The 24879-nt window shown below is 43.1% G+C and overlaps 1 protein-coding gene across 1 annotated transcript in view; it reads right to left on the bottom strand.

Annotated features, from left to right (window-relative positions):
* Positions 1 to 24879, bottom strand: part of LOC142582135 (uncharacterized) — a 117394-nt gene that overhangs the window by 37808 nt on the left and 54707 nt on the right. The window contains exons 10-16 of the mRNA XM_075691529.1: positions 24576 to 24601; positions 19956 to 20036; positions 18022 to 18085; positions 16911 to 16987; positions 16640 to 16719; positions 7477 to 7629; positions 6580 to 6712 (exon numbers count right to left, since the gene is read on the bottom strand). Coding sequence (XP_075547644.1) covers positions 6580 to 6712; positions 7477 to 7629; positions 16640 to 16719; positions 16911 to 16987; positions 18022 to 18085; positions 19956 to 20036; positions 24576 to 24601 — 614 coding nt within the window. The remainder of the gene's footprint in view (positions 1 to 6579; positions 6713 to 7476; positions 7630 to 16639; positions 16720 to 16910; positions 16988 to 18021; positions 18086 to 19955; positions 20037 to 24575; positions 24602 to 24879) is intronic.

Genomic DNA, 24879 nt, shown 5'->3' with positions numbered 1-24879 from the left:
CGCCAATGCTTGCAATCTGACCTTGATGCAATTACCTTATGGTGATCCAAATGGCTAATGTCGCTTAATATCTCTAAAACCAAGTTAATGACATTTAACGGGCGAAAGTCTCGAATTGAAAACACTTCATTATTAACAGAACGATTGAGTCTTCCACTTCCTACAAATATCTTGGCTTTCATTTCCAGTCTGACCTAACGTGGCATCACCATATCAATTTTACCCTGGCAGCTGCTAACTGTACTCTTGGAATACTTAAACGAACCCTCAAGCAAGCGCCACCACTCGTACGAAAACGGCAATATATCACAATCGTTCGCCCGAAAATTGAATATGCTGCGGCAATTTGGGATCCCCATCAGGTATATCTAGCCTCTAACCTTGAAGCCCTGCAGAACCGGGCTGCTCGATTTATGCTTTCAGATTATTCAACATTATCCAGCGTTACATCGTTAAAGAAACGTGCCGATTTGCAATCCTTGAGTCTTCGTCGAAAACACTCTCGCTTATCACTATTCCATAAAATTTTCCACCACTCCTCACTTCGTGATGATTTTTTTCAGTCACCGCCGATTATCTTTCCTCGTCGCGAACACCCTAACAAAGTGAAATGCATTTTGTGTCGGTCATCAACTTTCGCTCAGTCCTTCGTACCACACACTATAATCGATTGGAACGATTTACCCTCATACATAGCCATGAAAACTGACATAGCCAAATTTAAGGAAATAATTTGCACTACTGTAACGTGCTGTTAAAAATGTTGTGTTTTCTTATTAAGTGTGTTTCCCTGATATTTTTGATGCTTTGTGAGTTGTTGCTTGCTCCTGATGTTTTTATGTACGTTGTTCTTGGTTCAATATGATAACTACACTGCCTTGTATAGCGGTAAAAATCTCTTGTAAATAGTTTTCTTTTAATCTGTGCTGTACCTGAATGTACACTTGTGTTTTTTCTAGACAGCTGGGATACATTCGCAGGAAACTTGCACTGGCACCTTCCAAAGTTAGGCTAGCAAGTTATAAGGCCCTTGTAAGGCCAACCCTTGAATACGGCAGTATTATCTGGAATCCGCACCAAATCTACCTTAATCAACTGGAGGGAATTCAAAATAAAGCTCTCCGGTTTGTGTATTCGCAGTATTCACGTGACGTCAGCATAACCGCACTACGCAACAGTGCAAACATTGAAACCTTGGCGATTCGCCGACGCGTTGCTGCCTTAATGTTTCCCTACCTTCTTTATCATGACTGCGTTAATATAAGCAAACACGAGTACCTAAAACCACCATACCAACGCTCAGCCATAGCAAACCATGCATGATAAGAGTTTCAGGCTATTTATCTCTCGCTGCAATACATTCAAGTATTCCTTCTTTCCGTCAGTCATAGAATTATGGAATAAACTGCCACGTGACATTGTGTCCTCAGAATCTGTCATAACATTTTCTGTCAAGATTGAAAATTATTTTCATCAGCAAGTTGCACCGTTGTCGAACAAAAAAGCGCTGCTCACGGAATGTATGTTTTTCATGTGTATGCTGATCGCAGTTCATTTTAGTGTATGCTGTTACTGTGTATGCCGCTTGCAGTGCTTATTCCGAAATCAGTGTCTAATGTATACCCTTTCCTGTTAGTCTGTACTGTTTTAGGATTTTCTTTTCTTTCATTTCTTATTTTCGGAACTTTCTTTTTTCGTCTTGTTAGCAATCTGTACTTTGTTATTTTTTGTTCCCACGCCTGTAAGAGCCTGTCAAGGCTTACAGTATAAATAAATAAATAAATAAATAAATAAATAAATAAATAAATAAATAAATAAATAAATAAATAAATAAATACTCATTCAAAGCGCTTTTGGGGAATTATACGGGCAAATGCCAATAAAACTAGAATATCATTGCTGACAAATTCTGGGTACCCAGTACCTGCTCTATTGCGTTCTACTGTGCTTAACAATAGTTTCGTTCAGTCATTCTCATCACCTAAGATCCCGGATACGACGCCTGAGTTAAATTCTACTAACTACAACTTAACGGATCCCATAGTTTCCGATTCAACTGGTATCAACATACAATATGCACGCATCTAGTTAACTTTCTTGAAAATAAAAATTTCTTCACAGCTGTGCAGCATGCATTTCGTAAAAATTTCTCCGGTGACACTTAACTCACCCTCTTCACTTATTGCCTACATGACAATTTAGATTCTGGTTTTTTAAGACTGCATATTTCTGGACTTTTCCGAAGCATTTGACAAAGTAAACCATGCATTGCTTCTTCGTAAATTAAACGTTCTAAACATAGACCCTGCCGTAATTAATTGGATTCTCGCCTTTTTCACATCACGTGTTCAATTTGTAACCTCTAATGACGCTAGCTCGCCTTTAGCTCCAGCTGTGTGCCATGCTCGGTCCTTTATTATTCCTAATACATATTTTAACTACTTGCCCACCCACGTTTCATCGAACATTTGTCTGTTTGGGGATGACTGTGTCTTATATCGTAAAATAACTAATTCCTCAGATATTCTAGCAATTCAGGAGGATCTCGATATTATTATTGAGTGGTGTCGTGCGTGGCACACGGAATTAAACATTAAAAAGTGTAAGACTATGAGGATCGCCCTTACTAATGCGATATGCCCCCACATACACCCTTAATAATATCTCGCTAGAGCGTGTAACATCGTACCTATATTTGGGGGTTCACATTGCCAGCAACCTATCCTGGAAAACTCGCATTGACCACGTAACCTCTAAGGGCATTCGTACTCCAGGATACTTTCCTCGGAAATTTTTCCTAGCACCATCATCACTAAACCTATAATTGCCCACAACTTACATTCGTCCACAGCTTGAGTACACATCATCATTATGGGATCCTGGACATGACACCTTCATATAGTCCCCAGAGGCAATGCAATATCACTCAGCCCATTTCATCCTAAACAATTACCAAATAATTGCGAGTGTCACTAACATGAAAGCTCTCCCACACCTTCCGCTAGTATCAGCCCGCAGAAAACTATCTCGCCTATGCCTTTCCATAAAATCTACTATCATAACTCATATTTACGTTCTGTATATATTCAACCGCCATCATACATTTAACCTCGGATTAATCACCGCCAAAAAGTAAACATTTCGCGCTGCCACACCATCGGCTTTTCATATTCATTTCTTCGACAAACGAGTAAAGATTGGAATAACCTACCCACACCACTTACAAGCATAACTGACACTGATAACTTTAGAACAACATTTCAAAGTCTCATTTTATAAGATTAACAAATTCTTCTGCATAATAACTGCTCCTATGCCATATTTATGTTTTAAGTTATGCCTTGTATTTTATTTTTATATCGTATATGTTTTCTTTTTTTATGTTAGGCCATGTATTGTTTTTTATTTATTTATTTTTCAGTTATACCATGTATCTATTTTACGCCTGCCGTGTGTGTTTAACATTGCTATCATTTTTTCATGCAATGTTTGGCATGTTGTTTGCAATATATAAGCTACTATCTAACACTACCGATCCAATTCTCCCTCTTCTTCTTTTTTCTTTTTTCTTTCCTTTTCCTCCTTTTTACCTTCTCTCTCTCCTCTTTTTTTCTTTTATTAATTATTGACTTCGACATGTTTGATATTGACCTTCTCGTTAAGTTTTCGTTTTTGCATTTTGTATCTATATCAGGTATGCTTATTTTGCCTCCGCATCTAACTTTGCCGCCTCCCCTCTACAATGTGCAACTGTAGAGGTTATAAGAAATAAATAAATAAATAAATAAATAAATAAATAAATAAATAAATAAATAAATAAATAAATAAATAAAAAAATTGTGGTGACTGGCATAAGAAGAAATATACAACGAATCGGTGTGACCGAATTCCGGAACCGCTGCTACATACGGACTGCTTGTGTTATCAGCCCTTCGCGGTGCATGGTTTTCTTCGAAAATTAATGAATTAACTCATCCACCGGCGTTGTATCGCTAACTTCCAAGGAAAGGATTCCAACGCCGGAACATCGACAAGAGTGAGTACCACTCGTTACACAGTGACAACGAGAGTAGCGCTGCTTCCCGGTATAGTAAGTTTCTCGCCCGCGATCTATACGCATCTACGACAACTCGCACGCAGTCTTACGCCCATGCTGTCGCCAATGTATCAAGAACAAGTGAATGGGCGCACACTTGAACTAATGCGCCGAAGCACGGCGGTGACGGCCACTACACCGACAGCCTATGAATGTTCTAGGCTGAACGTTTCATGACGGTCCACGAAGTAAGCGAGTGACTAGCCACCAACGCGTCCTTGCTAAAAACTATTACAAAGTTAAAAACATTTACGTTTCAAGGCCAGCAAGAACGAATATATCACAACTAAGCACACCCACGAGCACTGTGCCCGCGAGCGACTGAAATAGTCAATCTGGTAGTGACCGCACCGAGGAACTTTACCGAGTCAGAAACGTGACAAGACGCTGCCTCAAAGTGTTTACCAGATAAAGAACGAAGAGCAAAACACACTGTTGCGGCTGTAATTTATAGGCGGACAGATTGGAATACATTTCCAACGCTGCTTTTAGTACAACTATACCGTATAGGTTGCTCGCGCCATTTGGACAAGGCGTAACGAGCTCAGACAGAGCTTACATGTCCTCTAAAGCTGTGGCCAAAGTTTCGTGTCGTTCACCGAGTCACCGTCTGAGATACCTGCCGAAATAGGGGTTTGCCTAGACGCACCGGGCGCCACACACATCCGTTCTAAACACGGTGGCAGCTGAGGCGCAAGCAATGGACCCGTCACCACGGGATCGCCGCGACATTATACATGTTACTACAGTAACGTGCATAATTGACCTAGTTGAAAATTGAAAACTGGATTCTGGAATTTCACGTGCCGAAACGACGATCTGATTATGAGGCACGCCGCAGTGAGGGCCTGTCGATTAATTTTGAGCGCCTGGTGTTCTTTAACATGCACCTAGGCCTAAGTACGCGAGTGTTTTTGCATCCCGCCCCCACCAGAACGCGACCTCCGCGGCCGGGATTGTACTCACGACCCACGGGCTCCGTAAGGGTGTATTCTAAAGGTACCTCACGCACTTTACGAGGGCTACATATCTATCTACGTTTGTATGTTTCATCTACGAGTGTTATGTATGTTTTCCCGCCTACCTTGCTCACTGGGTAGCCCATGGTAGAACGGGTAGCCTATCAAGCTGCTGTGTCGAGGCAACAGAATTAGAAACCAACCATCGAACAAACGTGAGTCACTGAGTATGTGGCAACGTGTGCATGCGTCACGAGTGCTTCCAAGACAGGACGCGCACGGCCGCGCTCAGCGGCCGTGGCTGGATTAGAAGAGGAGATGCGGCATTAGCCCGCCTCCCCCGCACCGCTCCTAGCGCGCGCACATTATCTCCGTTGGACATCACGGCATCACCAACGCCAATGGCGGTGGCTGAAATTTACTTGGAGTGTCCACAAAAACGCATCACAATAAAACATTTCAAATATGTAGTCAAACTAAATATGGTGGGTACGTCTGATGCCTACGTGAAGTCGCTCATAAAAAACAAAGAGAGAGAGAGATCCGGCGCCATTAGACTTGAATACTTGCTAACTCTACAAAGAGATTAATCGCTTGAAGTAACTTTATTTGCATTGTGGCACCTTCCTTGCACTGCGAGGGCACGAGACGAGCCACCAAAACCCGCCGCCTACCGTGAAAACCTTCTGCGTTCTTTTTCTTCTTTTTTTGCAGCAGCAATCGGTCTTTCTTCTTTTTTTTTGTTCGGATCTAGACATATATGATTGCGCATCCATGGTTGTGCCAGAATAATTACACAACCTCCGTAGCAGCTGCGTATAACATAGACATTTCTCACATCCGTCCTACCCCGTGCGTTCGTGCTAGGTGACAGACGTTTTACGAACATTAGATGTGCAGCGAGATTGAGCTCAACATAATAAGCTGATAACTTTGAGACCAGCACGGTTCAAGTACTGGTAGCGTATCAGCTCAGGCGCGCGATAAAGGCGACTACCAAGCAGCCCGATTACGCATTGCGAACCCATCTAGAACTTGCACGCGCGTGTATACCATCTCACCTGTTTCGAGGTGGTGCTAGACAAAGAAATGTTTAAAGCGAATAGCTTTCTTTTACTCTTTCGGCTGTTTTCGTGATTGTTCAGTGATCGGACTAAGCAAAAAAAAAAGAAAAAAAATCTCTCTCTTTCTCTCTCTCTGTCGCTCGCTCCCTTGCCCGCTCCCTCGCGCTCTCAATCTTCGTTCACCCTCGCTTGCTCGTTAGTTCGAGCTATTTGATTCCAATGAAAATCTCGTCAAAAGTTTCAGCACAACTTTTCAATAAACCAAATTCTAGAGTGGAGATGGTTACCTGAAAGTGAAGCCAGATTGACACCTTCTTACAACAGGCAGGAAAAAAGAAAGGAAAACCTTAATGTGCAGCGGGAAATGAAAGCGCTTTCTTTTTTTCCTCGCTCTCTGCGCGCTTAATTTGCCGTTGGACAAGCTTCGCCGCCCTAAGCAGACGCCAAAAGCAAGACTGACCCCGTCCATGCTGGATCCGTCCCGTTCGTCGTACGGCTGGCAGACGTACGCCTCAAGCAGAGCCGCCAGGGGGAAGCAGAAGGTCAGCAGCACCGGGATGAAGGCACACGTGGCCCACATGAGACCTGCGTTGCTGCAGGCAGTTCCACGAGTTTCGTTTGTTTACGCGAAGACCGCCTCTCGGTGCATGCTCAAGTAAATGCAAGCATGGAATGCTTATGGACTAATAAGCGTTCTATGCTTAATAATAATATGCAACCATTAACATAAAGTAATATTTCAGCCTCATACGTGACGGCTAAAGGCCTGGATGATATTGGACTGACGCTGATTTCGTGTAGATTCGCGCTGTATTTTATTAGGGTGTGGGTTAAGTTAGATTATAATGAGTTCGCCATGGGATCCCGCCGAGATTGCTTACAATGTCAACTTTTACTCTGAAACAGCTCACGAGAGCTAAGAAGGAGCATTGCATGCGTATATATTATCCTAAACAAATAACGTAGGCAGTTGTCGGTCGATGCATGCAGTTACAAAATCCCAGAGAAGGGAGAAATCTTCTACATTTTCTTACACACAAAAATGTAATAACATAAACAACGGGGACACGGGAGGGCGTTAATAAAGCATTCGTAATTTTTCTCACGCAACACGGCTCATTATATTTAGAAACGCGCATGTCTGATACGCTTATTTTCAATTTTTGTTTTTCTTGCATGATTCGTTAGTGTTCCTATCTGGGATTCTCAACTATTAACATCATTTTCACACACTAGTGGTACCGAAGTTTTGCATTCTTGTATCAATAAAGAAATATCAGTACTGTTTAGGGTCCAGCTGGTCGACTGAATCGCTACCCTGTGACATTCTGCCACAATTTGCCGCGACTTCACTCACGAGATGAGCAAGATGCCTCCCATGTTGCACGCGGTGTTCCGCTGCGTAGGCCTAATGTAGGAGCGGTAGTTGGATACGCCGAGGATGAAGCCGAAGATAAGGCCCGCCACTATGATGGCTACCGACACCACGGACACCATCAGGAAAGCCGCCCTGCGAGAGAACAGAGGCGCTGCATTGTGACGTCCTGCAAATGAAGTCACCACGCCAAGAAAGTCCCTGACACCGAGACGCTACACTAAGGAAAATGTACCGTAGGTGCCCATGCCGGGAAACTTTATTATTGCGATAACGTGTAATAGGCGGACTTGAACACTTTGGAAGTAACACGTTCACCTGGCAAGGAATATGGGCCGAACCCGAAGGCTGTGCCGTCTAACATAGCGACTGGAAGCGCCAGCTGTCACGAAAGGAGCGAGAAACTGTCACGTGACGCGCGTGTGAGACGTTTCAAAGAGCGACTTTGGCACGAGTCAAACGTGCGTGCGATCGCGGCCTACTATGGCTGAAGCACCGGGCTGCTGTGATGGAACACCGATGTTCGGTCCCACCATCGGTCGTGCGTTTCTTTAAAGCGTTACAGGATGACTCTACCCAATTTGAAGGTATCCGACTGGAGGAGTGTTGAGCGTATACGCGTCCCGGTGTGCACATAACGCTAAGAGATGCGAGGTATGAAAACGTCACTTCGATAAATGAGAGTGTCCAAGGTTGCCCGCAATACACACGCGCGCGTCGCTGTCGAGGCACCGCAATCGTCACATTCTATGAGTATATGCTGAGCAGTGGCGTAGCCAGAAATATTGATCGGGGGGGGGGGGGGGGAGGCTCACGTTGGAGTGCGGCCTGCTCCTTACATAATTTGTCGAGGGATCAAATACAAGAATAATAACTGCATTGCAATTGCCAAAGGTACTGCAAATGAATTCTTGGACGCTGCGCGCTGACAAGTAAAATATGTATTTTCTCATTAAAGACTATATTGGTATGCTCCAAAAATTGTGCTATTAACTGATATCAATGCTTGCACGTTTTTTTTTATCTATTTAATAAGTGAAGAAGATATCACACGAACTTCAGAACTATATCAGTTCGAAATCAGCAAAGCAGTGAATGCCGCTGATATGATAAATGTAACGGCCGTGAAATGAACGAGTTGAGCACAAATATTTTAATGAAACTTTGTCATTGATGAACCTTGTTTAAATATTTGTACTTATGCGACGGCCAGGGAAAAATCTCAATGACGCTGTCCTTCGTTTCAATGTGTTGCGCAGGAGCAGCTGTCACCAGTTGTGTATCGTAATTGCACCGAAATTATAGTCGCAACAGAGATCAAATAAAAAGCAGGAGTTCTGCAAAAGATACACTAGAAATGTTAAGATATGATAGAATACACAAATGCGAAGATAAAGTTTGATAAAGGGCAAAATAGTGTCACTGAGAACAAAGTTCACTGCATGTATCCACAAAACATCGAAAGAAGATATTTAAGCACACGTATAAGTCTCCAATAAATCTGCGTATCTAAGCAAAAGTCACTGTATACAGCGTGTCTCAACTAACTTTAGCCAGAGTTTAAAAATATGCCGATGCACTCTAATGACTGTAGATCTCAACTAACTTTAGCCAGATTTTAAAGATATGCCGATGCACTCTAAGGCGACGCGACCAAATGCATGTTGCTCGCTTCTGTATGTAGTGTGTCACGCTATATTTTTTTTATTTTTACTTAATTAGATGTTTAGTCAAGATTAATTAACCACCTTCTGAAGTAGCGAAGCTAGGAAAAAAATTCCAACTAGAGAGTTGCAGAGTGGTTTGCAAAACGTCCGAATAAACAGTTTCTGTATTTCTATACATTTAGTATTAGTGCATTTTAGCTTACTGATGGTGCCCGCGAAATACAAAGCACCACGTGACATGCCCGCTTGCACGTCGTGACTGCACTGCTCCCAAACGTTCCGTGCACAAACAGCCACAGGCGCGCTGCCGCTTAAAAGGCGCCAACGACGTATACGTGTTGGCTGTGTCATTTACACCACCGAGGGGCTTCCCCTCGCGACAGTTCGTTATAGCGATCAGCAAACGAAACTGTTATCGCTTGTGCTTCCGGAAGCAACAAGTCCGTCATTTCGCATAGCTGTAAGGAAATTGAACCATTCCTAAATAAAGAAACTCAGTTTTCAGAAGGATGAAAATGGTAGAATAAGAGTATCTTAAATGGCCAGACGCCGTCTTTCACTGAATTTACGTTTATTTTTCTTGCCCTTTCCCAGCAAGTGCTCGAAGAGGTCACCTTCTGCTGTGATACAACATTAGGATCTTCTGCGAAGGCTTGCTGTCGCTGCCTTGAGCCCTGTCGGTAAAATGATGTGGCGGACTTCGATTATCTTCTCCAGCAAGGCTACTTGAGTCGTCATTGCCGTCGTGTTTACGTGATCCTTAATGCAGCCCCACAAGAAAATGTCAAGAGGGCTGAGGCCGGGTGACCTTTCTGGCCACAGGACAGGCCCATTTCTCCCTATCCATTCTCCTGGGAAAGTAACATCAAGCCATGCTCATGCTTGACTGCGGGTGTGGGCTGGGGCCCTGTCGCGCTGATACCACATAGCGCCAAGCAAGGCTAGTGGCATGTTGCAGCAGAAGTCTTCAACCGGCCCTTTGATGAACTCACTTACATACCTAATGCCAGTAAGAGTGTTGTTAAAAAACACTGGGCCAATGACTGTGCTGTCATATATTCAGCACCAAACGTTAAAAGACCACTGATATGGGTGGCGGCATATTCCTTGCCATTGGGGATTTTGCTTACTTCAATAGTGTGCGTTGTGGATATTTACTTGGCAATTTTGGGAAAAGTTCGCCTCGTCAGTCCAGAGTACCTTGGTGAGAAAGTCAGAATCCTGCTCCTCCTGAATCAAAATTCAATTCGTAAAGCCTAGTCTCTTTTGGAGATCCCTTGACTCCAGGCACTGGTGCAACTGCAGATGATTGGGGTGCAGTCGAGCTGTTATAAATATCTTCCAGGTAGTTGAGTTGGACACACCGAGCTGTGCGCCACGCTGCGCGTGCTAGCGTGTGGATTAGCCGCCGTGAAAGAAAAAAACGTTGGAGCGAACCTCATTATTTATGACTGAAGCTCTGTGACTCTTACTTGTGAAGCTTCTGGTTTGCTTCAGCGACTCGTAGGTACTGAATATTGTCATCCGGTTCGGTCGCGTACCCCGGTACCAGCTTTGAAATATTCTTGCAGCCTGCCGTCTCTGCCCGCTTGCAGCTGCTAGGACAAGGATCATGTGTTCTTTTTCCTCGTTGGAAAAAGGCAACATGAAATTTCTCGCGCTCTAACAGCCAATGCACGATAGTTTGTTTATCGCTGCCTGGAACTACCACCTACCCCCACCACCATGTCAGTCAGTCGCTTTACGCAGCGCGAGCGATAGCGGTTGCTAGCTAGCTTAAATCGAACCGCCAACGCTTGCGTCGCTGCCCTGTCGCTTCTTCAGCGGCAGCTTACCTATGGCTGTTTGTGTGCTGAATGCTTGGGAGCAGTGAAATCACGACGCGCAAGCGGGGATGTCACGTTGTGTATATTTTTTTTTTGTATTTCGCGGGCATCCGCAGCAAGCTGAAAAAAACTAATACCTAATAGAAAGTCAGAAACTGTTTATTCGAACGTTTTGCGAACCGCTCTGCAACTTTCTGATTGGAATTTTTTTTTCCTAGCTTCGTTTCTTCAAGAGTAGATTAATTAATCTTGACTAATTATCAAATTAAAGGAAATACAGAAATATCATGACGCACTGCATACAAAAGGAACCAACATGCATTTGGTCGCGCCGTCTTAAAGTGAATCGGCATATTTTTAAAGTCTGGCTAAAGTTCGCTGAAACACCCTGTATATTGCGTCAAACCACGCAAATAAACACGTTGCGTTCACAAATCACAGAGTCCTAAGCCCCCCTCCACTCGCTCCGATGCGGCGCGTTTCTTCCCCACTTTTCTCCGTTGCCCACCCACCATCGTCGTCTCACCCCATCCCCCTCACCTACGCTTTCACTCGCGCATAAATCATGCGGCGCGCGGTGACGATGTTATCGCCCTTGGATTTTATACGGAACATGACGACGACGGCGACGACAGGAATGCACCTTGAGTGTCCATATAATTGCTATCGCAATAAAACGGAGTATCCGGCAACTGAAGAGTGCCGTGACCCATTCCTTTCGGCAAAAGAAGTAACAAAATCGAACTTTCACCATGCGCCGATTCGTTCGTTTTTTTTTTCTTTTGTGGGGTGGGGGCACCGAAATGAAAATACGCGAAGGAAAGCATGGTGGCCACAATCGAATGCCTACTTTGGGCACTTGATGTGGCTGCCAAGGAAATATCGAAGAAAACGTGAGACGCTTGGTCCACAGAGAACCATATGCATGCTAGTCGTTATCCTACACTGGCGAGACAAAAGACTTTCCGGAAAGGTTGCGATAACATCGAAATGAAGGTGATGCCCTCAAGCGAACGCGTTGCAATGCGTCGAGACCCCGCCGTGGTGGCGGCGAGCGACCATTGCTTCTTTTTCTCATCAGCTAGTCAGAAAGTGTCCAAAACTCTGTAAGGCCAAAATCCACTCGACCAGAGAAAAACGATCGCGCACCGAAGTGGGCCGCGTGGTTGTCAGGACAACACGTGAAAAACGCACAATAACTACCTCTGGCTGGCTCTGGCAATCCGCGGTTAGTGAGAACAAGAAAATTGAAGAGGCTCAATGTGTCCTCGTGAATAAAAGTCAAATTAGAAAAAATAAATAAGAACGTAGTTAGCTTTGCTGGGTTTATATAGTCTCTCGACATGGATGCTTTGGCGCAGGTGAAAAAGAATGTTGATATTCTTTTCTGTGACATGAAGGCACAAATGAACATTCACAACGCTTCATCTCATCGGACCTCGCTGCATGCTTTGTCAACTTGTCTGATAGTGCGTTGATTTGGCTTCTCTCCTTGTATGGTTTGATATACGACTTTAGAAAAGTCAATGCACCTTTGGCGTCAAATGTTTATGACAACATTAAACCCACAATGATCCGGAATTGAAAATCTAAAGAAAAACACCCATGTACTTAGATTTAGGTGCACGTTAAAGAACCCCAGATGGTCGAAATTTCAGGAGTCCTCCACTACGGCTTGCCTCATAATCAGAAAGTGGTTTTGGCAAGTAAAACACCATAATTTAATAATTAATAAAATCTGAAGCACGACTTTGGAAATGTCTTTTCGATCGTGAAAAATACATTCTAGACAAAATCCAGAGTGATTTCCGGCGCCGGGGGTTGCTTTGGTCGGCGGCGCATGACAGCACGAGAAAATTTTCTGGGGGGGGGTCTGAAACCCCACAAGCAACCCCTCCCCCCCTGGCTACGCCCCTGATGCTGACCATACTGATAGATTTAGCGGTGCTAAGTTCTGGCAGAGTCCTTCCATGTTTTGGAAGGACTCTGGTTCTGGCGTACCGTTTCGGAAGCACCTAACGGGATTCGGCGAAGCGGACCAGTCATGGGCCATACACCGAACCAATTTTGGCGAGGTTCATTCCATTTAAAAGAGGAAGCTAAAGTCGTCTAGCACGGGTGCCTTTATTTATACTTCTTTTGACAAAATTTGGTGAAAGTCAGAGAATTTCAAAACCTGGAGCATCTAGTTTTCAACTTTGTTACTCCCTGATAAGAATAGATATCATAATAGCGAGAATTGAGTGAGTAAAAGCGCATACAGAGGACAAAATCGATTTACTGTTTACACCCGAAGTACGTTGTTAGTTTGTGAACATTATTTTCCCATAAATTACGTATAAACAATGTAGGCGTTGTACCACGTTTGTTCGCGTCAGGCACTCTACAGGCACAATTTGATAAACTCTAAAATGTGCTATCTTTGAGTATAGTTGGGGAGTTGTAAACTTCCCGCTTCTATTATTTTCCTTGAAGTTTACGAATTCGAGGCATTTTTCTAAAAGTCGACAAATCAGATTATGTTACTTAGCGGTAGATAAAATTTAGCTTTCTCTCTGAAGTGCAACAAGTTTACTTCATATCGATTCAGAGGTCGCAACTACAGAATTTAACGCGTTTCACGCGCACTGAAAATCTCAATTCGTAGTTAACTCAGAGCTGAAGCTTGCTCTCGAAAAACGAAGTGCTCTTTTGCGCGTCCCTCTTTACTGGCAGTCTTGTCAGGTGTTGGAGTACAACGGCCGAAGACGCTCGACGAGAGCGCGATTCGCTCCATGCACCCGAGAATAAGCACGATATACGCCGGCAATAGCGCACAGAAGAGAGATCACGCGAGGCAAGGATTTCGACCCTGGAAACGACGTCACAATTGCTCCACTTTTGAAAAACCGCTAGTTAGCCTTTGTTCAACGGCCGTTGAACCGATGCTCGTGCATACCGCAGGTTTAGCAGGTGTTAAGAACGGCCTGCTGAGGTCCAAGTGTTGCCAACCAGTTGCGACAGCGGCGTCAAACTTTTTCTGGATGGCCGCCGCAATCCTCTAACCACGGCGTCACTAAGTCGACTGTGTCCGGAGGACAACACGCGCGTCCTCGACTCTCCGTCGCAGGAGCCGAGATGACTTCGACGAAGCAGGCTTTGTGCCGGAACACGACACCGCCTTCCCGGTCTGCCGCGAGCGGGGGAATCCCCGAGGGAACGTAGTTCGAGGCCCCTTCCCACGCGCCGTTCAAGACGCAAGACAATGGGCAACCGGTGGCCGCGCACCGGGAGTCAGCTTGGGGAATAAAATGCACCTTTCCTGACGTAAGCCCGGAGTTCTACGAAGTCCGTCTGACGTCGGTTGAGGACTGTGAACCTGTGCGGAAATGTTTGTGTGTAATCCCTCGCGCAGAGAGGCGACTCGTTTACGATGACTGGTGGGACGTTTCCCTCGCCTTGGGATCGAGGGACGACCGAGTGTTTATAAACCGCTGTTGTGCGGCTGCTCAGTGCGCTTTTCTCTCGCATTTATGCTAGACTGATGAACTGCAACGTCCTTATGCAGATACTGTAAATAAACCCATATTCCTCGTTCTCGATGAGAAGCAGTCCTTCCCTTCAAGAACGTCCTCAGCGTGTATGAGTTGGACGACGGCATGGGCCAGCTTTCTATTTCATGCCCGACTCCAATCTTGACAACTGATTACGAGCGATGGGATTGAGCCCCCAATCCTGACACCGGGAGTCGTTGCGCGTCTACGCGGGTCACCCCCCTGCGAGTGGCGAAAAAATGCGATTAATGCCATTTCAGAAAGCGAGTGTAGGCGTTGTCCTCGTGCGCTGTTGCAAAGACATGAAATCGCCGCTGAGCTAGCGTTCTAATAGAAGGGCGGGGGGGGGGGGAGAGGGAATGTAAATGTGAGAGTCGTTTTAGATGCTAGTTAAAAAGACAGCAAACTTATGCGACCTTGAAGAATTTCAACCCAATTTCCAGCGAAGTTGTTTCTTCTGAACAACTTGCAATAAGAATTTCACTTGTTTGTGATTAAATCACCTCATGCATATCAAGCACATGGCAGGCCCATTTAATTGAAACCACGCCCGCACATAGCGCTTTTGAGCACTTGTTCGTCAAATTTTACAAAGGCAGCAATTCATTCACAGACATTTTACTTCGCAGAATATTGGCCCTAGTTGCCCCCCTCCCAGAACATCCGCGTCTTTCTCACTAAATATGATCTCGGTTGCGTTCACAGTTCTCCCAGGGCCGTTGGATAAATTCTGCGTTGTTCATCAAACACACTTATAACGATCCGGTCACGTGACACTTTCGAATACTTTTTTAATGTTTATTTTTTTGCGATAGATACATTTTATCTCGTCACGCATTTAAATTCCCGTACATATTTCGATAAATTCCATATTTGATAAATTTAATCTCCGTGGAAATTGTAATTGTGCCAGGACAGCCAGCTAAACATTGCGGCGCTCGTAAAACGCCCTCATATATTGCTCCGGACTACTTGCATATGTAATTTATTGCAAAAGCCGCAGTTAACCCACACACTTTGAACTTTGCCTAAAAAGTTGCCAATTTGGTGTCCCTTGTTTTCGCCAAATGTAAACAGGGTGTCTTGTCCAGTTCACCGAAGACACTGGGGAAACCAACTAAGAACCTCGCATGCGACGCATGAAAACAGAAAAGAAGAACGAGGGTTCACTTATTCTTTACAACACTTCTTATTAGACCAGGAACGTGAACGTTGCGCCACACATTACACCTAACATGCCCCCAATTGGCACCGAATTTGAAGTTGGTGTCTTGTAGAGTTGTTTTAGGACACAGGGAAACATTGCGGATTACGCCGAAATGACACTCTGGAACGCTTGAATAAGTAATTTTCTACAAAAGCTGTTTGTAACATGCACAAATTAAACATTTATCGTTGTCCCAGCATGCTTCCCACTTCAACAAAATATAGACAGCGTGCCTCATGTAGTCCACCGAGAAGGAAAAAAAAACCACACGGCACGACTCACGCATAATGATTGGGACCAGTCGAGCTACCAGTAATTATTTTCAAAGCACAAAATTAACCTACACCCTTAAAACTTTTTATACCTGTAACCCATAGAGTAGCCACCATTTACTTTGGGTGTGAAATCCCTGCAGTGTTTTGGTATTTCCAGGAAAATGTGGAACCGCTGTGAGCGTTTCATAAAATTAACGCCTCTAATACGGCCTGCAAACGAGGCTTTAGCAATTGTGACTTAACCCCTAATTAACACGCACGCTTAAAGAATTGCCTGAATATCGTTACAAACTTTCGCAATATTTCTTTAAAGTATAACCTCGTGAGTGATCGGGTTTACTTTGAAAGCTGTAAAATAGGCATATGACGTTTTTGAACGCTTCTGGTCGCATTACCAGCTTCACTGTAAATACGTCATGTGGCCGAAAATTATCCCGGGGTCCTCCACTAAATGCATACGCGTGATCAGTTATTTATTTAGCGTTTTGTATCTTAATTGTGCGTTGGCTTTTACTTATTTAGAAGAGACGCTGATAGTAACACAGAAGACGCGTATTTAGTTTCCATCACTTTTCGATCGGCGCAGATTTGCGCCCCATATGTGTAATCTATGCTCATAAAACAGAAAGACACGCACCTGTAAATTCTCAGAGACTGCGGGTTCACGATACTTTTGTCGTGGTTCAGCATGTGAGCGGTACTGGCCATCTGTAATGCCTGAAAAGAGGTGCGCGCGGCATTGAAAGAACGGCGCGCGCCTCAACAAAGCTGCTGCAGTGACGTTGCGTTGCCCAGACGAGACATCACGGGCGTTTAACGATGCACTGAGCCCTTGTTCCGAATAAGTATCCCTTTTGAGAGAGAGAGAAAAAAAAACTAAATTACAGACACTCTAAACGGGAGCTGACCTGTTGGAAATCCAGCTCGTACTGGTCGTGAGACGTCTTGATACGATCGGCCGTGTCCGTGAGGCTCCGCTGCACGTCTGCGAAGAGAGAAATGGCGTGCGTGTTGTGCGCGTCGCGGCTCCCCTGATGAACCGCAATACATACCGTTCGTTGTGCCGCCTCCACGAAAAAAAGAAATGGAGCACCTTGGAACAACTCTATATAGTGCTGTGACCGTGAAGCAATAATCAGCACGAAAAAATATTTGCTCCTACAGGCATAATATGAGATAACAGCACATAGATAACAAGATAGCGCGTTCGAACTCATTACAGCTAATGAGATGCGTCCCCTGCAGACCACACCTCCCCACGCGGCGCACCTTTGTGTTTTTGATGAGGGCGGTAGGAAAGTTGTGCCAGGTTTATTGGCACTAACTCACAATGTGACAGGCTTTTATGCGTTCACTTGTAAGGTCGTGATAAGCCAAGATCAACACGCGCGAAGCACAGCCACGTGCGCATACCAGGCAGCTTGTTTGATAACTTTGACACAACGCAAATATCTAGGATTGTGCGAATAACAATTACACGGACATTGCAAGCGAATCTTTGTCGCCTTTGGCGTCGGCGTCGCCGGGAGGTTTCGTATATATTTATGTATAGAGTGAATAGAATACGAATCAACTATCGAATAGTTTTCGATTAATTTGCCAATAATATACAACCTTGTCATCATTATTAACAAACAATTTTCATATCACAACATTAGAAAGTTCCTATAATTACAGTGCACATTATAAAGAACGTTTTATTAAATTCAAAGAGAGAGCATTAGGAACAACTAAGCTGATTATTCGCAAATTCGGGTATCTTCGAGCATACGCGGTCACGCGTTATCATATAAAGGTTAAAAGGGAACATTTGCCCAGTGAATATGTGTGTATACCTTCGCGGCCAAGCTAGACATGCGTGTAGTCTGCGGCGATAATTAACATTCGCCATTTCGATGTTGCATTGTTGGTTTCAATTATGCAGTGGTTGGAATAAAGCCACCAAGTGCTCGAAGCGTGCTTTCGGCCCGGAAGCAGCCAAGCTACAGGAGGATAAATGTCACGACGACGCAGGCTCACCGATGCGCGGGGTGGCCTTGTCCTGCATGAGCGCCTCCTTGGCGGCTATCTCGGCAGAGTTCAGCTGCGAGATACGTGAGAGAAGACATCCCTCCTGTTCGGCCGAAGCTCCAGTAAAGGCAAGGGCTTCGAATACATCGAAGCCTTGCGACAGGTGATAGCGCACCATGCGTGTCAGCGTAAACGACGCTAACGCAATCGGAAAACGCGTCGCGTTAAGCGGTCAACACATGGATAGAACTTCCCGAAAGTAATTCCCCCGCGCCTCCGCGCACTGGCAGCCCAGATATCCGTGCAGGTGTTTTCAAATCAAATCGAAGTTTATTCGTCAGTACAGCATATACACACACAAATTCTGACCTGTCTAGGCCTATTTTGCTTGTTGGCTGGTAAGGCAGCAGGTGGAGAATCTTTTTAAAGAGATAACTTCATATACATGCATCTCTTGTCTAAATATACAAGACATCTTCGATGAAACTGACAACACAAAATAAACCACACAGAACAAGTCAAGCTATGCACAAGGCAATACATTTACGCACCAGTCTCTTTTATCAGTCATGATGTTTCTATTGTTATTTGCAAGACATAAATCATCAGGAATTTCATTAAATATAGCTGGTACATTGTAATTGCGCATCTTTTTACCATAATTAGTATAGATCCATGGTTTAACACAACCTTCTATTTTCTTCAGTGTGACATCTTTTTTTACAGGAGTTTTATATTCATTTCAATAATAATACCACATCAACACAACAAAATAAAACAGTTGACAAATCTGAAAGATGCCTAACCCATCGTACTTCTCTTTCATGTCAGCCGAGTGTAGTTTGGTCCCGTAAGATATAGTGTTCATGGTTCTTTTCAGTATAACATTTAATGCTTGCTTATATTCTGAGCAGTTGTCACATACAGTAACACTATATCTTAGAACAGGTTCCACTAAGGTTGTGTATAGATTACTCCTTTAAGGTGGATAGGAGATTTCCCTCGAAGGTGATAAATCATGGCCACAATGGCCCTAGTCTTTCTAGAGGGGTAAACGATGTGGTCATTCCAAGTGAGGGGTTGATCAAAATGGGTACAGGGATACTGAACTGTTCGCTCTATTTTTATAATTCATCCGTTGCTACCCAATCACATGGGTAGCAACGGCATGAATTTAGATTTAGCGGTTTGGTTAAAGCAACTATGTTCTGGGGTCATTTAAAACATGTCAGTTTTGTTTTGTGAGGTTTAAAAGAAGTTGCGAGAACCAGTCGGCTACTTTATCTGTATCTGTGTGAAATGTTTGAATGCATCTACAATATTCAGTGGCTTCAACTGCGAGTACTGTATCGTCAGCGTATTGGAAGATTTTTGACTTCATATTCAATAAACCCAAATCAGGCACATAAACATTAAAAAGCACTGGACCGAGTATACTCCCTTGAGGTACACCGAAAGTAATATTCTTCAAATCTACATACGTATTAACAAGCATAACACACTACAACATGTCTGTAAAATAACTGACAAAAACTTTTTGAAATGACAACAGAAACCAGGTGAGCTTAATTTTTCGAGTAGTAACATATGGGCTATCGTGACAAATGCTTTCGTTAAATTCATAAATAGGGTTAGCACAACATGGTTATTTTCTATTGCATCGTAAACACAATCACAAAATTATTCAAGAAGTGTTGTATTTCTGTTCTTTGTAAAGCCAAATTGTGCAGCATTGTTCAAAGAACATTTTTCACAGAATGATTGCATAATGTATGCAACGTGCTTTCCATAATATGTGCTATCGATGACAGTATTGCAATGGGCCTATAATTTGTTAAGTTACCTTCTTGCATGTTAAGTCACCTTCCTTTTTTGTCTATATTCAGGCGTTACGTTCTTTGTACACAGAGGGCATACACAGAGGGCACAGAGGGCATACTGACCTCTCCTTTCATGCCTTCCACTGCATGTCTGAGGGAGCGTTCGACTTTCTTTGGAAGCTCCTTAGAACTTCCTTCTGCATTCTACGCAGACGACAAGACAGGAAGAAGAAAATGAACAATAGCGGACATATTAGTTGATAATTGCTAGAATCTTAAGAATACGATGGGGCAAGGGGGGTGGGGGTACAGCAGCGCGATATGCATGATTAATGACGCCTGCCGGATAATCTGTACTGCAGTACGGACTTTGGCTTCCTGCTCATACGCAATTATGATAAACGGAGCTTGTCGATCTACCCCGACCCTCTACCGGCTGTTAACTATGCAGCACGTTAAACAGCTGTTATATGTTGTATATATATACAACATATAACAGCAGCAACCATAAAACTCCATAAAACTCCATAAAAGTACTTTCCAATGATGCCAGAAATTAGAAGTAAGAAATTAAGAAAATCAAGTTCAATAGGCAAATGCGACATTTTCTTATCAACAATTGCTCCGCGGCGATATTTTCAAGCCTTGTTAGCTTGCGCGTATTCAGATCAATGTCCTGATGACAAGAATAAGCATATTGCGCAAAGTTCTTAGACTCTTTGCCGTAGCATGCGTTAACAGTGTTGTTAGTTGCATCGGACAAACGGACTGCGAGAAGGGCGAAACAGTGATGACGCGGCAGCAGCAATACCATGCCGGCTGCGGTGTCGAACCGAGGCGTATCTACTACGGGGGGGGGGGGAGTATGCCATTTGTCCCTCTCCCTCCCGCCCCCAATTTCGAAAGCTGTGACTGTCAGCTGCACACTGGAAATTCCAACAAAACAACCACGGAGGCCAAGTTGTCTTTCAGAAAAACACACCCGCAAGTATGCCTTTATTGTACAACGTATTCCCTGTTTTGTCAGCAAGGATTGTCCTCTGGGCCTTGCAGATGGCGCTCGGCCAGCTGAACTAAGCAGAGCACTGTTCTTCGCGGTGCGAGCCCAGGAGCGCCTTGCACTCCTGCACTGCCGAGGAGGAGTCGGGCGGTCGAAAGCAATTTTAGCCTTCCGCTGCTTGCATCATCCCGTGTTTGTTGGGGTCGTCTAACCTTACCATCTATGAAAACACAATATCACCTTTTTTTTTATAATTTAACGGTATGTAATCAGTTTTGCCATTTCAGCTATTTTGTCTCTAGGTTTAGCGACTTTGTTGTCTGTTCAGCGACAAAATTTTCTATTTAGCGACCGGTAACTCTTTTTGGCAACTTGAATAAACAATTCTCGAAACTTTAGCGACTTAGAAGCTAGGAAAGTTGCTTCAAAAATTGTCTTCTTGAACGGACCTCATTATTCAAAAGCTACATGTGGCCGGCCGAAATCGCTGAATGATGCATAGGCTCCACGACCATGATGAAGCAACGACTGCCTGCACATTGGCAGTCTTCACACTGCAAATTGTTCTTTACAGCACAGTGGTTAATCACAGACTTTATACTGTCTTCACAAAACTGTTGTCTTATTATCTATGCAGAACCAATTTAAATGAGTTGAAACGCTGCCGGTTCTGAGGCATCACTAAATGCACTCGATTGGAGTACATTCGCAAGCGTAGTAGTAATTTATCTCCCCAAATCAATTGGAATAAATCTTATGTTCAGGTCGAGGGTATAGGAAGGCGTAGGTCTCGGAGCGGCTGAGGTCGTTCACGCGAAGCTCAACAAACCGCTTCCGTTTCTCACGGCTTTCCGACCAAAAAATACTTAAAGGCGGCTTTTAGGTAAATCAAGGGCGGCAGCGTAGTATTTGACCTGTATAAAGCTCGGGTGATTGTCATCGCCGTGTTAACAACATGGGGTGAAGAATTTAGTTCTCCTACCATGAATGTCGAGAATCAGAAATATTTATGGAAAGTGTAGATAAGTGCCTTTTCGGGCTAGAAATCTTGGTTATTTGTGTTCCTTTGGATCGAGATACATTTGCAATCTTTCAATCTGGAAGTAAACACAGGATCTAAACTGTCATCATCCGTCGTGTAAATATATTAGTACGATGTCAACTCGGGTTTATTAAAGGTTTTCATACATATACTCAGCCAACTGAAATCGTTCATGATTTCGGAGTAATGGTAACCAAACTCAGGCAACTTTTTATGGATTTCAAGAAAGCATTGGAATATACGTTCCCCACAAAAAGTTACTTTATAAACTAAATGAAGTCCTTAAAAACATACTATTGATAACCTGGTTGTCAGCCTACCTAATAAACTGGCTGCAATATGCTGTTTACAAAGACCACTCTTCAGAACGACTTTCGGTAGACTCTGGCGTATCACAGAGATCCGTGCTTGCGATGGACCGCTTTTATTTCTCATATTCATTAATTAGAAGCTAACACATATTTTAGTTAGAATATTATTGTGCGCTGACGATTGTGTTGCTGAGAGATCATAAGTTCTCCTGACCGAGAAAAGCTGAATGAGGACTTCCACAAGATTATTGAATGATGTCAATTCTGGCAAATGGAAACCAATTTCAAAAAGATTTTTATTACTATTTCTCTGAAACGAAAACCTTTAAAATTTAGGTTTAGTGCAAATAATCTGCTTCTTAATGAAAAAGAACTCACTTTAAATATTTAGGACATTGAATAAATAACAACCTTCATTGGTCAAAATGCATTGACCACGTTACAGCTAACACAAACCGAAAACTGTTCTTTCTTCGAAGAGCTTTACAATTATCAATCCCTGCTCTTGGGTTGCTAGCCTATAAAGATGTCTTACCACTAGTATACCATGCTTCAGTAATCTGCGACTCTTTGACTAAAATTGATATTGACAAAAATAAAATACAAGAAAAATGAAGTCCGCTTTACAGATAACAGTTTTGGATGCCCTTCAATAACAGCTCCTTTGGCTAAAGCTAATTCACCTGCCTTGTCCCAGAGGAACCTCTGTTCCCATATTAATTTTTCCGGCTAATTTATGTTTCTGTTCCCGTATCAATTCTACCGGCTAATTTATGGGCACTGCAACACTGGTACTTCAAAAGTAATATCTCTGTTATCCGGATATATGCCACCAGACAACGACATAATTTAGCACATACTCCCTTCCGCAGATAATTTAGCAGATACCCGACCTATGGGCGGCAGCGCCACCACTAAAATGGCAAGTGAAATTTTGGCCACCGTTCCATGGATAGTTCCCTAATAAAAATTATGAACATCCATTTTTTGTGATGCAAATAATCTTTCATGCGAATTATTGTATGCGTTCTTGAGGCGCCCCACAAGTCATTTGTAAAATGAACTCTGTGTGCCTTGACTAATGAAACAAATAGTATACTAAACAAAACTTTGTATTTCTTGGCTTCGGCGGTAATACATATTGCATTTAAGGTTCGGAAGCTTGGTATTCGTTCAATTTTTTGCAAATTTTGTAGTTAGTTTTGTTTTATAATCTGCTCTGCCAAAAATCCCATTGGGGATTGCAGTATCAATAAATATATCAATAAGTAAGATAAATAAAGATATCAATAAACAAACATAAATGAAAGGCCCTGTAGATTCTGTTGGTATATTCACAGTTTATCAGTCACCTGCACGGACATTAAACAACACTAAAACGTCTAGGTATACCTCCAGTTTAACTTATAGTGCTCCAAAACGTCTACGTTATCTATATTTCAATGAAATTCACTAATATTCCCTAAAACATAGCGGGAATCTTAGCGACCATTTTGTCTCCCTTAAGTGACTCGCTTCAAAAAGTTCTTGCAACACCGGATTGTAGTGGTTCATCATGTGTGACTGATAATTAAGTCTGTCAGCTACAAAGATAACGCTCACTGAGGCATTGTTCAGCCTCAGTGAGAGTTATATATATACATATATATATATATATATATATATATATATATATATATATATATATATATATATATATATATATATATACACGCACGCACACGCAACGGACAAGACGGACGCATGCTCTGCTGGCCTTGCTGGGACTACACCGATTCTAATAAAGCTCAGTTGATGGTCCAGTCGTTGTGGTGTGAATCTCTCCTCTTGTCCGTTATGTTTTTTTACTGGTTTTTTCCTTCAAGTATGTACCAACTGGCCCAGATTTCAACCCTTCTGCAAAGGTACATGCAAAGGTACATGCACATGCGCGAATGCTTGTCCGAAATTCTGCTGAGCCGTAGTGTTCGAAATAACGCTACAGAATTTCAGAGTCCATATCCCGCGCTGCAGCATATATATATATATATATATATATATATATATATATATATAAAGTGCCGGCACCTGTGGTTCCCAAACTTTTGATCGCAATTGTACCTTGTGAAAAAAAAAGCAAGAATTGTGGCAGATCTAAATTATGGCCTCTTTTGTATTCAAATCATATGAACAACTTCCGATGTTTTGAAAGACAGCGATATTTTATTTCTATGTCAATCACTTGCGCTCAACATAGACAAACGAAACACCGCTTACCCTTTTTTAACGGGTTTCATTCAAACAGGTGCACTGCGTTTATTTAGAAGTACGCAAGACGGTGAAGAAACGGTATCACTAATGACTTGATAATTACAGGATGTGAATAGGCAACATAATAATACAGTACTTACCAGTGCGCTGACCATCTTCTCATAATCTGAAATGTCATTTGCACTAAACGAAAACAATTTGCAACGCGTCTCGCTGAGCTCAATGGAATTGAAAATCGATAATAATGATCGCTACCAAATTATTCACATGTTGATCTACTATAAATGAAGGAAACCAACATTTACTTTCAGAGCCAAATCACCTGTTACCAGGAAAATTAGCCCGCAATAACCCATAAACGTTAATATCAACGTATTAGCCTGCTTACTCAATCATCCTTAAAGGCATGATTTACTGAAAATATTGAGATGTTATAAAATGTGC

The sequence above is a fragment of the Dermacentor variabilis genome, chromosome 5 (genome assembly GCF_050947875.1).
Source record: "Dermacentor variabilis isolate Ectoservices chromosome 5, ASM5094787v1, whole genome shotgun sequence".
Lineage (NCBI taxonomy): Eukaryota > Metazoa > Arthropoda > Arachnida > Ixodida > Ixodidae > Dermacentor > Dermacentor variabilis.
The sequence above is the reverse complement of the archived record's forward strand: the minus strand, read 5'-3'. Positions and strand labels throughout refer to the sequence as shown.